Here is an 11,902-nt window from a genome sequence, read left to right on the forward strand (position 1 = left end):
TGGATTTACTGGTGATAATTAATAGATCCTTAGCTCTTGAGTGCTTGTTGTCAAATCCCTAATAAAGGCTGACATTTGGCCCTGACCTTTGACCTCGGCAGCTGCACAATTTGAAGTTCAAACGGGGATGGATGATGCTGGAGCATCATGAATTAAATGTGGCAGGAAAATAACAGCATAGTGTTTTTTTAGTTTCTAATGAAAATGAAGAAAAACTTTAGTGTTCTTTAAGCTTGTGACTTTAAATTGGTTGATTTTTCTTGTCTTTCTCCTTCTTAAGTCAGATCAGTAATTTAAAAGTCTCAGATACTACTTGATGCATCATGTAACCCTTACAGACTTTTATTGCACCCTGAGGAATTTTGACAAATGACCAAACATCACACTTTATTAGAGCTATGCAGCTGTTGTTCCTTCTCCTTGTCTCCACCAGTCATGATGTAAAATGGGTGTAGCGTGTGAATGTTGTCGGCTACACCAGATCTAAACACTGGGGAGAACATACAAACTCCATGCAGAAAAGCCCCAGATCTTCTTTCTGCAAAGGCAAGAGTGCTAACCACTGCCATGCGGCCCATGTAACCGACCATTGTTTATTTTTAAAAGTTACACACTACAGCTTTAACTTAAATGAAAAAACATGAAGTGACTGACTCCTCAGACCAGTGCTCATACAGAGTTTACAGAACCAGCACTGTGAAAACAGCTCTGTTTTATGTCCCGTATCACATGGCTGGCCTACTTTAGACAATACGTACATGCATGCATGTACTCACACGCACTACAATCTCTGCTGTGAGGCCGACTCTTCATATAGAAGCCATTCTACAACCAGACAATTGCAAAAATTCAGGAGAGGATGATTCACTGGTTTAAGTGCAACATTTTTTAAACTAATAAAAACTTTGCTTCACAGCATAGTAGCATATTATTTTAGCTAGTTTTATGCAAATTGTATTGGTAATGCTGTGCTCCAACATCTCTTAAACTATGAGCCACATTATTGTTTGCCAGAAACCAGTTGGGGGTCTGGTCTCAGCTAGAAAACACTTAAACTGCTTTAGTCCTCCACTTATATTCAAACATTTTTCCCCTAAAATTGTCCAAAGGGCTGGATATGACAATGCAAATGTCGCATCACACATTTACTGGTAATTGTCGTGACAGCTTCTTCATTGTCAGAGTAAACTCATGTACTCTACTGTAAATCTACTGAAAATCCTCGCAGTGAACAAGTGGGTTTTAGTGTATTAACAGCAAACTGTGGAAAAAGCCCAGACCCTTTTTTTTTGTTAAAGAAAAATAAGTAAAATCTTTTGAAATATACAATTCAGTGTAGAAGAGCAGGGATAGTCTTCGTTTAGCACCATTTTAAATGTATAAGGGATGTCAAAAATAATAATGTTAATTATGTGTTCAATGATCACTAAAGGAGCTGGTATGCCTGCTTAAATAACTATTTAAGCAGTTTCCCCCGTTCAGAGTTGTTATTTTCTTTTTGAACATTTGTGTTAGGGATGAGTTTTAGTCTATTGATAATCCACCCTGTTTTACATCACTTCTTCCAGCATTTTCTAGTGTCTTTTTTAGAATCAGAATCAGCTTTATTGGCCAAGTATGTGAACACATACAAGGAATTTGACTGTACATGAAACGTAGACATCAACATAACTTAACATACATTCAACAAGAGTGAATAAATAAGGTGTCCACTCTTTATATATCAAGAGTGACAAACCTTACTGACAGACATCTTCATTGTACACACGCACGTTTGCGCTTCATTCATAGTGAGGACCCCTACAGACATAATGCATTCCCCAGCCCGTTACCCTAATCCTCAGTATCACAACTAAGTGACTAAGCCTAAACCTAACCCTAAAATTAGGTCTTAACTCCCAAAAAGCTCTTTAAAGATGTGAGGACCAGCTAAAATGACCTCACTTTGCCAAAATGACTTCACTTCTAATGGTTTATACCAGGGGTCTCAAACTCAAATGACCTGTGGGCCAGTGACGGTCTCGTCTGGTCAGTCGGGGGCCAGTCAAGTAAAAAAAAAAAAGCCCAACTTTTTTGGGAAAAGCAACAGTTGCAGTGGACGTTATGAGCTCATATCATCAATATGCCATATTAATACCTTTTTTTTATGTACTCTATTGCCTCGTGTGAGCTTTTTACTTCTTCTGTCTTTTATTCATTATTCTGTACAGCACTTTGGTCCACTGTGTTTGTTTTAAAGTGCTTTACAAATAAAGTTGGATTGGATCATTTCAAAATTGGTTGTTTTAATATGCAACAATAAAAAAAACATTTATGATGCAAAATTAATCTATTCATTTACAAATAAAAACATAGAAATGACTGGTTTCAACTTGATATTGTTTGGAGGGCCACATGAAATCGATTGGAGGGCCACGTGCACTTTGAGAACCCTGGTTTATACAGTTTTTGGTCCTCATAAAGCCACAAATACAAGAACACACACACTGCTCATGATGCATGAGGTTGCTTGTGCTGCATCACTGCTAGTTGCCTCAGGAGCTTCTGCTCTTATGATTTCCCAGAGGATCACCTGGCATCATGTCCAGCATATGGTGTCTCATTTGTTGTTTTTCTTTCCTCTTTACTTGCTTATACTTCCTAATATCCTTAATGTTTCCCTCAAGCATTACCTCTCCATCTTCTTCTGCATTTCTTCTTCTTTTTCTTTTTGCTATTTCTCTTGGGATGTCTTTGTTCCTTTTTTACACTTGCATTCATTCACTCGTTGTTTTTAATTATTTAATTACTTTGGTTTCTCTATCGAAATTGCCGTTTTACCTCTGAAGATCATTTTGCAAATTTCTTGAATAAATCAATGGTTATTTCATCTTCTGTTTGAAAGCTTGATAGTTCTGATGTATAAGAAAGATATATATATATGTTCTGGTTTGTAAACACCATGCTGTTGATGATGATATTATGTTTATTCAGTCTCATGTTTCTGTGTTGTTGTTGTTTTTCATTGTTTCAGCCTATAAGAAAAAGGAACGGCCAGAGATTTCACTGCCCTCTGATTTCGAACACACCATCCATGTTGGCTTTGACGCTGTTACCGGGGAGTTTACTGTAAGTGACTGTGTTGTGGGGCTGTCACTTTTGGACCTCACAAAGATGTACACACACACACACACAAACAAACACACAATAACTCTTCAGCTAAAAGAATCTAGTGAGGCGGGTCAAGTGAGTCAGTGAAACAAGGCGTCTTTGTTGATGATAAATTAAAAAGGCTCATTATGTGCATGTGTAAAACACTCAGACATACACACTTGCATGCACTACTGAGCATGGGTCCTGATAAACACAGCAGCTCCTTTCTCTTTTGTAATCTGGGACATAGTTCCTGGGTGTTCACACACAAACATTTGTCATTTTTACTCAAATCAGTGTAACCTAAATCAAAGCTTTGTATGAGCATGTATGGATGGTTCAACATTCAGGAAAAACACTGAGTGAGAGAGGAGGAAGTGGAGAGGGGTTTGTGTGACAGTCAGGTCGAAAGATCTAGAAAAAAAGATGTGACCCCATTATGTGACCAAATATGACAAAACTTTGTGTGTGTGTGTGTGTAGGGCATGCCAGAGCAGTGGGCCCGCCTCCTGCAGACATCCAACATCACTAAGCTGGAACAGAAGAAGAATCCTCAGGCCGTTCTTGATGTTTTAAAGTTCTATGACTCGAAGGAAACTGCAAACAGCCAGAAATATATGAGCTTCACAGGTACACAAAATATTCAACATACTAAAGACGCACACAGTATGCTGTACATGAGATAAAATGAGGATGTTACAAATAATGACAGGAGAAGTTGTTATTTATCATTAAAAGTGAGTTACTCATCACTCAAAGTGTGGGTGTAGTAGTTTTTGAAACCGTTGTAACAGGATTTATCTTATTTATTGAAATCCTCTTCACATCTTGATAGCAATCAAAAATACATTTTAAGAAACCTGTGTTTGTAGCCCTTACCAATCTATAAAAAAAAAACAACCAATCATTTTATTCAGATAACATGGAAACATTGTCACATTGTACAGTTGCACATTTACCAATCTTACCATAAAAGGTGGGTTTTATTGGGATCACCATTTGGAAAAGATAAAATTGGTATTCACCCAGAGTGTAATGGTATACATACTCCCCCATACGGTCACGGTTCAGACTTTAAGTCCTTTGACGAGGTTGAGCTGAATGCAGTTATTTTGTCATCTACTACATTTTATAATTTTTTTCTTCATCATTTTTGTCTGCAGATAAAAATGCAGATGCCTTCAGCTCCTCCACCACAACGGTAAGATTTTGTCTGTCTTAATGTTTCATACAGAGCTGAATGTCTCTGTGGGAAAGGTTTATTTCAGAAATGAGGTGTTGACGACCTCTTCATGTCTGTTTACCATCACTGCAACCATCAGCCACTGTCTCTCAGTCACATACATTTTTGTTTTCTGTACATTTAGTCTTTGAGACTAATTTAAAGGGAATAAACAAAGTTAAGTAATCTCAATGAAATAATTTCAGAAAATTTAAGATGAGGTGCTTGATGTGTGCCTGATATTTTTCAATACAAATTTTCAATTTTGTTTCACCCAACTGCATCAAACACTAATGAATCTTTTCCATTGACATAATTTATTGTAAATCAGTTTAAATCCACTTGGGTGCTTTGTATTTAAGGACTTAAACAATTAAATACACAACTAAGTAATACATAAATAATGAATACGTCTTCTTTGGCTCTAAATTGAACTATAAACCATTGATTTGTTTTAAGTGGGACTAAAAATAAAAGTAAGTAAAACTCAGGTGCTGGTATAAATAACATCAGGAAACTTTTATCCAATCAGAAGCCAGAATTCCACAAAGAGGTGGCCCTTTGTGCTCAAGAGGTTAGGCTGTGTCTCTCTCTCTCTCTCTCTCGCTCTCTCGCTCTCTCTCTCTCTCTCTCGCTCTCTCTCTCTTTCACAAATGCACACTCACAAACTCAGTATTTATTTATTTTTGTTTAGTTTTTTTGGCAAAGTGTGCTTTAAACCAAAATATAAAGGTAGAGGAAGAACAGATAATGACAATGATGGCACTCCTTTAGATATACATGTCCTCCCCCCTCTCTCTTTCTCGCTCTCTCTCTCTCTCTCTCTCTCTCTCTCTCTCTCTCTCTCTCTCTCTCACACACTCTCACTCTCTCTCTCTCCATTTCTCCCTCCCTCCCTCCCCCTCTGCATTGTGAATCAGCATCTTTTCCACCTTTCACCATTTCATCGTCACTGCAGTTCGGCCACCAATCGAGCCGATAGCAGACTCTCAGAAGGAGAGACAGGGGAAAGAAGAAAAGAGGGATGGAAGATAAATGTTACCAGTGGCATCAGAGGCCAGACACGAGTCGAAGATTTTAGAGATTAGCAGTGATGTTGAAAGGAGGAAAGCGTAGAAATGGTCCGAAAGATGAGAGAGTGATGAAACAAAGAAAGGAGACTCAAGTTGGAAAAAAATGAGTGCAGAAGAAGAAGAAGACGTGTGTGTGGTGACACGATGAAGCTATAAAGGAAGTTGCAGATGTAGTATGATGGGTCTTGTATCGTTGTTAGCTCGCGTTACAATGATGTCACTGAGGCTCCGCCCTCTTTCCCCATGTGACATCACACAGAAAGCCAAGGCTATGTCAGAGACACCTGCCATAGCAACCGTATCTGAAGAGGAGGACGAAGACGAAGCTGAACCACCACCGGTGATTGCCCCCCGACCAGAACACACCAAATCAGTAAGGACACACGCATGTGCACATGATACACTGTTGCTTCTCTTTGACACAGGTTAGTGGTTAAGACACTTCTTCAATGGTGCCACCACTACACCACATTTATAGTGATGCATCACTTTCATGTGACTAGAATTTCATCTTTAGAACTCACGCATTCAGAGAAAAACGACAAATGATTATTTTCTTCAATTAATCTTTCAATTAATGGATTCGTTTTTGGTCCAGTAATTGTCAAAAAGGATTTTTTTTAGTTTGTCTGTCATTGTCAAATGTTGTCCTTAAACCAAAGACATTAAGTTGTTCTGGTATCATAGAGTAGAAAAGCAACCCAGAACATTTAAGATGATTTAAGATCACATTCAAGATGATTTAAGATCACATTCAAGATGATTTAAGATCACATTCAAGATGCTGAAAAATCACAGAAAAACACTTAAATAATATAATAATAATAAAAGATAATCATCATTGTCAACACAGTTGAAGATTAATTTCAAAATTGCTAATTGATAAATTTTTTCAGCCCTTAAAAACTTCCCGTCTGACCCATGTGACTGTGTTGCAAGATTATGGATGAATCAATTACCAATTGATTAGTCTCTTATTGCTTTTCAAATAAACACAAGTTTAAATCACTACAAATAAACACATTTCTGTTATCCATCAATGCCTTTTTAACAGGAACATTTAAATACTGAGACACTGCAGACAGTGTTTCTTAGCAGAAAAGTGATATTTGCTTGTTACTATATATATATATATATATATATATATATATACACACATACATACACATATAAAGAAACATTTTTTTTTCTCTCTCAGATATACACTCGCTCAGTGATCGAGCCCCTCCCTCCTCTCCCATCAACCAAAGATGCTGCGACTTCACCCATCAACCCACCGTCAGCTGCAGGAGCCTCCACTGCTGCTGCCGCTGCCGCCATCACCCCCGCCCTGTCCACAGACGGAGCCCCCAGCAGCCCTCCCAGTGCAAGCCCCGCCCCCGGACCCTCCATACCTCAACCCCTAGACAAAACCAGGAAGAAGAAGATGTCAGATGAGGAGATTCTTGAGAAACTACGTAAGGCGACGTACCATATTTACTCTCTCCTGCTGAAGACAATTGACTGTTAGAAATCATGTCACTCATAATTCAGACCACATACATGATCACAGGAACTTTTGTATACCTTTGTGTACCTTTTCAGGGACATGATTTACATATTTTAGAAGCAGTGTTCTGCCAGTTTTTTGGCAGTTTCTTGTTTCAGTGCGTCAGAGGACAAAACGACGCCCATACAGTTTCACTTTATTATTATTCTCTCAGCTGCTCCCTTGTACTTCATGGAAAAAAGTAAATATTATCACTTATTTTTGCAGCATCTCAAACTTCTCCTACATGATCAGAATCACATTGATTATAAAAGATGATTATGAAAGACATTCAAAGTCTGTCCAAACACCTATAAAACAAACCTCCTCCACATACTGAACTAACAAGTTGTCGTGTGTTTGTCACCCATGATTAAAGCCTGTATATTTTTTAAACCATGCAACATGCCTGTCCAGATGTGTTCAGGTCTCCCTCTTCTGGTAAGACCAGGATCCTGCCTGTCTGTCCATCTCTCTGATTGACAGGCCTGGTATTCACTGTCTTCGCCCCCTCTGTCCAGTCCTCACATTTTGATTGATCGTCCTTATTCCATTGTCCAGTCTCCTGCGGTTCCAGAGTGACTCCAGGTTCTATCCTGATCACTGTCCTAATGTGGATTCAGAGAACTGAACGAAGACAGAACTTTCTTTCTTTCTTTCTTTCTTTCTATCGCTCTTTCTTTCTTTCTTTCTTTCGCTTCAGTCTCATCCTTTCTTCCCTCCCCCTGTCTTCTTCCAGCATGCTGCATTGACCCGAGTGTGATGAGTAGAATTAGAATGCATAGAAAAGTCACAAAACTCTTCTATCCATTCAAACACATTGACCTTTTTTAATCCTCTTCCAAATCCCCATTCAATTCCATTTGTATTGATCGTTTTTCCTTCTGTGTTTGTTTGTTTTCCTTTGACTCAGGGACGATTGTAAGTGTTGGAGACCCAAAGAAGAAATACACACGCTTTGAGAAGATCGGACAGGGGTAAGTCATAAATCCACCGTGACTTGATGGGGGAGAGTGAAAGGATTACAAATCAACACAGAACACGGAAATATTTTTTAGTTAACGTATACTTTTTATACTTTTTTTTTTTTTTTTTTAAGTGATTTAAATTAGTGGTGATTTACTGGTAGCCATGTTTTCATTGAGCAAGTACCTGCTTGTTGTCTGGTAGCAGTCAGCTGTGTGTAACATGCTGACTTTAGACACTGATAATTGAAGGCATGTAGCTGCTGTTGACCTGGGGCTCCCATGTTTGTTTTCAGGGCGTCTGGGACTGTGTACACAGCCATCGACATCGCTACAGGACAAGAGGTTAGTCGTGATTTTTTTTCTTCTCACAGATAACTTTATATTTTCCTTAACAGTATAATATAATGATTGATCAATAACAAATATATAATGCCAGAAACATTAGGTTAAACTGTTAAGCTCATCTGTTGTGTTAATCCTGCTCAGTTTTAGTCTTATGGTCTCTGTGCGCAGTATTTTAATGTTGCCTAACATACGTTCTCTGTCTCTAGATTTAGATAATTCCGATCATTCTTGACTGGATCTGTTTCATCCTTTTGTTGTGGCATCATCTTTTTCTCTTAATAATCCTGGTTAGCTAGTCGTTCTCTTGTGTATTTGTTTCTTTTCAGCTTAATACAGAGTCTCAACTGCTGTATCTTTCTTTTCAGGTTGCCATTAAACAGATGAACCTGCAGCAGCAGCCGAAGAAGGAACTGATCATCAATGAGATTCTGGTGATGAGGGAAAATAAAAACCCAAACATAGTCAACTACCTGGACAGGTTAGACACACACACACACACACACACACACAATACATGCATGCACAAAATCCCCCAAAATAAACATCGTTTGTATGCTGTAGGTGAAGATGTCATCGTGTTTGGTGACAAACAATATTTACCACGTACAGCAAGTCTACATAGTTAATGTGTGGTTAATCAGAGTGGGTAAGGTTTTGTTAAGGTATGAGAGGTTATCAAGTTCAGTTGCTGTTGCCACAGCAACCCCTGGGCAACATCCCAGAATGGGTGGGTGGGGGTAGCCGCTGTGTCTGGTTGCCCTAGTTACCCGTTTGTCTCAAGAGACATTGAGGCACATGAAGGACTGGTGATAACTTTGTCATTACCATGGAAACAACATTTTCACCGTCACTGATTTACAGCCGGTTCCTCATTCATTCACTGAACTTTTTTGTTTTCACGGGGTCATCCAATAAGAGCCATTTCACTTTGCTTTTCATAAATGTTCCCCATTTTCACAGAAAAACAATAGTTGTTATTGCGTCTGTTGATGTTTTCCACAGTTATCTGGTGGGTGATGAGCTGTGGGTGGTGATGGAGTACCTGGCTGGGGGTTCATTGACTGATGTTGTCACAGAAACGTGCATGGACGAAGCCCAGATAGCTGCTGTGTGTCGAGAGGTAAACAACATGAGACATTTATTCATTTGAAAATAAGTAAAAATAAACACCAGTATAAACCTCTCTCTTTCTCTCTCTGTCTCCTCAGTGTCTCCAGGCATTGGAGTTCCTTCACTCAAACCAGGTCATCCATCGAGACATCAAGAGTGACAACATCCTGCTGGGCATGGATGGTTCCGTCAAACTCAGTCAGTCCACAACAGCAGACACTCTGCTTATTTTTGTTGTTTCTTCATTTTTTGCTGTACAGCTACTTGTAACAACAACAGCAGAACACTGAGGACTGTTGTTGTTGTTGTTGTTTCTCTTTTTGACCAGTAGGCGGACACTATGATCCAAGCACATAACATCAAGTACAGGGCTTAGGTGTTTGCACATATTTATCCACAAACATTTAAAAAGTTTAGTGATACTGGCCAACAATAACGGTAATATCATGCTACCACGATTCTGTGGTAATGGCTACATTTCAAGACAATCATACAACAATATTTCAACAAAACTGAAGAAGACAAAATGCCCACACGAAGCTTTTCACAGCTGTCATGATGCTACACTTAGTCACATGATGAGCACCACTGGTTGGAATTATTAAATCAAAATATTGATATTATATTGCTAATATGAGATACTGAGTTTTAGATTTTGTAGATTTTTTCAAACCATGTTGAGGTTTGTTTTCAACAATAAAAAAACAGAAGCTTTCCATCACAGTAATAATAAATTTATAATCTATAAAGCACTTTTAAAGGTTCTCAAAGGTTTTTTACAGTTAAAATCCCATAATAACACATACTAAGATATTAAAACATCATTAATTGCACATGAAGAACAGTTTGGAATATGCACGTTAGTCTGGAGTGATTTGAAGGTGGTCGCTAGTTCTGTACAGGGTTTAGGGGAGGGAGTTCCTAATGTTGTATTTTTAAATCTTAACACAATTATAGATTCAGCTGACTGTTTTCATTGTTCTGACTCTTTTGTCATCTCTCCTCCTCCTTCTAGCTGATTTTGGGTTTTGCGCCCAGATCACGCCAGAGCAGAGTAAACGCAGCACCATGGTTGGGACTCCATACTGGATGGCACCGGAGGTTGTGACCCGTAAAGCCTACGGTCCCAAAGTGGACATCTGGTCACTTGGCATCATGGCCATAGAGATGGTGGAGGGGGAGCCGCCATACCTGAATGAAAATCCACTCAGGGTGAGAATGTGTGTTTTATTGAAAAAATAAATCTAAAGTTTACTTGCTCACAAAATTAGAATTTTTTTTTACTTTAAAAGCTCAAGGCATGATGTCTTAAGGCATGAATCTTTCCAAACAAGACAGAATCTTAAGAAAGTATATTCTCATTGCAAATCATCACTGTCGTTATTCAAACCACCACTAGATGGAACCATAGCAAAATATTTTGTAAAATCCTGTTTTCACTCAACTGATCATCATACAGCTTTATGATCTTCACATCAATGGGTTACCTTGTGATATTTAACTGATTGTAAGCCATGTTTTAAGAAACGGCGTGTTGATATATAATATATAATAAAGGAAAAATGCAAATGAAGATTAATAACCTTGCACAGATACGGAGCACTATGAACCACAATCAGCTTTACAAGCTGCCCATATTTATTCTCCAGACTCAGACTGATGTGAGAACTTGATGAAATTGAGTTCTTTTATTTTGTTTTGCTGTCACCTCTATGAGGATATAAGATTGTTCCTTTTATTAAAATGTGTATTTCTTTGTTTTTGTCAGTAACTTCTGTCTGTGTGATAACAAAAGACAAGATAGTGTCTGGTGAACCCACAAGTCATATATTGAATAGGCACCAGAGGACAATTCTGTTTGACTAATCTGTTTAAAAGGAAGTCTAATGGAAAATGAGTCGACTCACTTCAGTTAACAGTCACTCACTAATTTCTGCTCTTATTCAAAAGTGAGCGATGTTGATTTTGTGAATTTAAAGATAAATTATGGAACATAGGAGTGGACACCAGTGTGATTGACGTCCAATAGGAGCTTCGATAATGACCATTCAAACTTAATTTTAATGTCCTATGTCAATCAAATGTCCTATGTCAATCCTATGTCAATCAAATGTCAATAAACTAATAAGCTAACTTTTAGCATGGGTCTTTATAGTTGACTAGGCTTTACACAATGTTGTCTAACATACTGATGATGTGTGTTGTCTAGGCATTGTATCTCATAGCAACCAATGGTACGCCAGAGCTGCAGAACCCAGAGAAACTGTCCACGATATTCAGAGACTTCCTGAATCGATGTCTGGAGATGGATGTGGAGAAGAGAGGGTCGGCTAAAGAACTATTGCAGGTACTGCAGTGTGTGTGTGTGTGTGTGTGTGATATTGATGATATTGCCTCATGTACTCATAAAACATAAACAGAGATATGACTGACACACTTTTTCACATCGTGGGAATAAAAAAAAATCCCTCATTTTCAGGATAACACTGATTCTTGTTTTACATGGTCTAAAACTGTACGTTTC

At 38.4% G+C, this 11,902-nt stretch overlaps 1 protein-coding gene across 3 annotated transcripts in view; it reads left to right on the forward strand.

The window, feature by feature from the left end:
* pak1 (p21 protein (Cdc42/Rac)-activated kinase 1) overlaps positions 1–11,902 on the forward strand; it is a 39,498-nt gene that overhangs the window by 25,340 nt on the left and 2,256 nt on the right. For all 3 annotated transcript variants that reach the window (XM_058633955.1, XM_058633957.1, XM_058633956.1), the window contains 12 exons: positions 3,014–3,108; positions 3,615–3,762; positions 4,296–4,333; positions 5,687–5,800; positions 6,626–6,884; positions 7,869–7,932; positions 8,217–8,265; positions 8,634–8,746; positions 9,271–9,388; positions 9,477–9,576; positions 10,394–10,590; positions 11,588–11,725. In XM_058633955.1, coding sequence (XP_058489938.1) covers positions 3,014–3,108; positions 3,615–3,762; positions 4,296–4,333; positions 5,687–5,800; positions 6,626–6,884; positions 7,869–7,932; positions 8,217–8,265; positions 8,634–8,746; positions 9,271–9,388; positions 9,477–9,576; positions 10,394–10,590; positions 11,588–11,725 — 1,433 coding nt within the window. The remainder of the gene's footprint in view (positions 1–3,013; positions 3,109–3,614; positions 3,763–4,295; positions 4,334–5,686; positions 5,801–6,625; positions 6,885–7,868; positions 7,933–8,216; positions 8,266–8,633; positions 8,747–9,270; positions 9,389–9,476; positions 9,577–10,393; positions 10,591–11,587; positions 11,726–11,902) is intronic.

This window comes from Solea solea, chromosome 7 (assembly GCF_958295425.1).
Source record: "Solea solea chromosome 7, fSolSol10.1, whole genome shotgun sequence".
NCBI classification, from domain to species: domain Eukaryota; kingdom Metazoa; phylum Chordata; class Actinopteri; order Pleuronectiformes; family Soleidae; genus Solea; species Solea solea.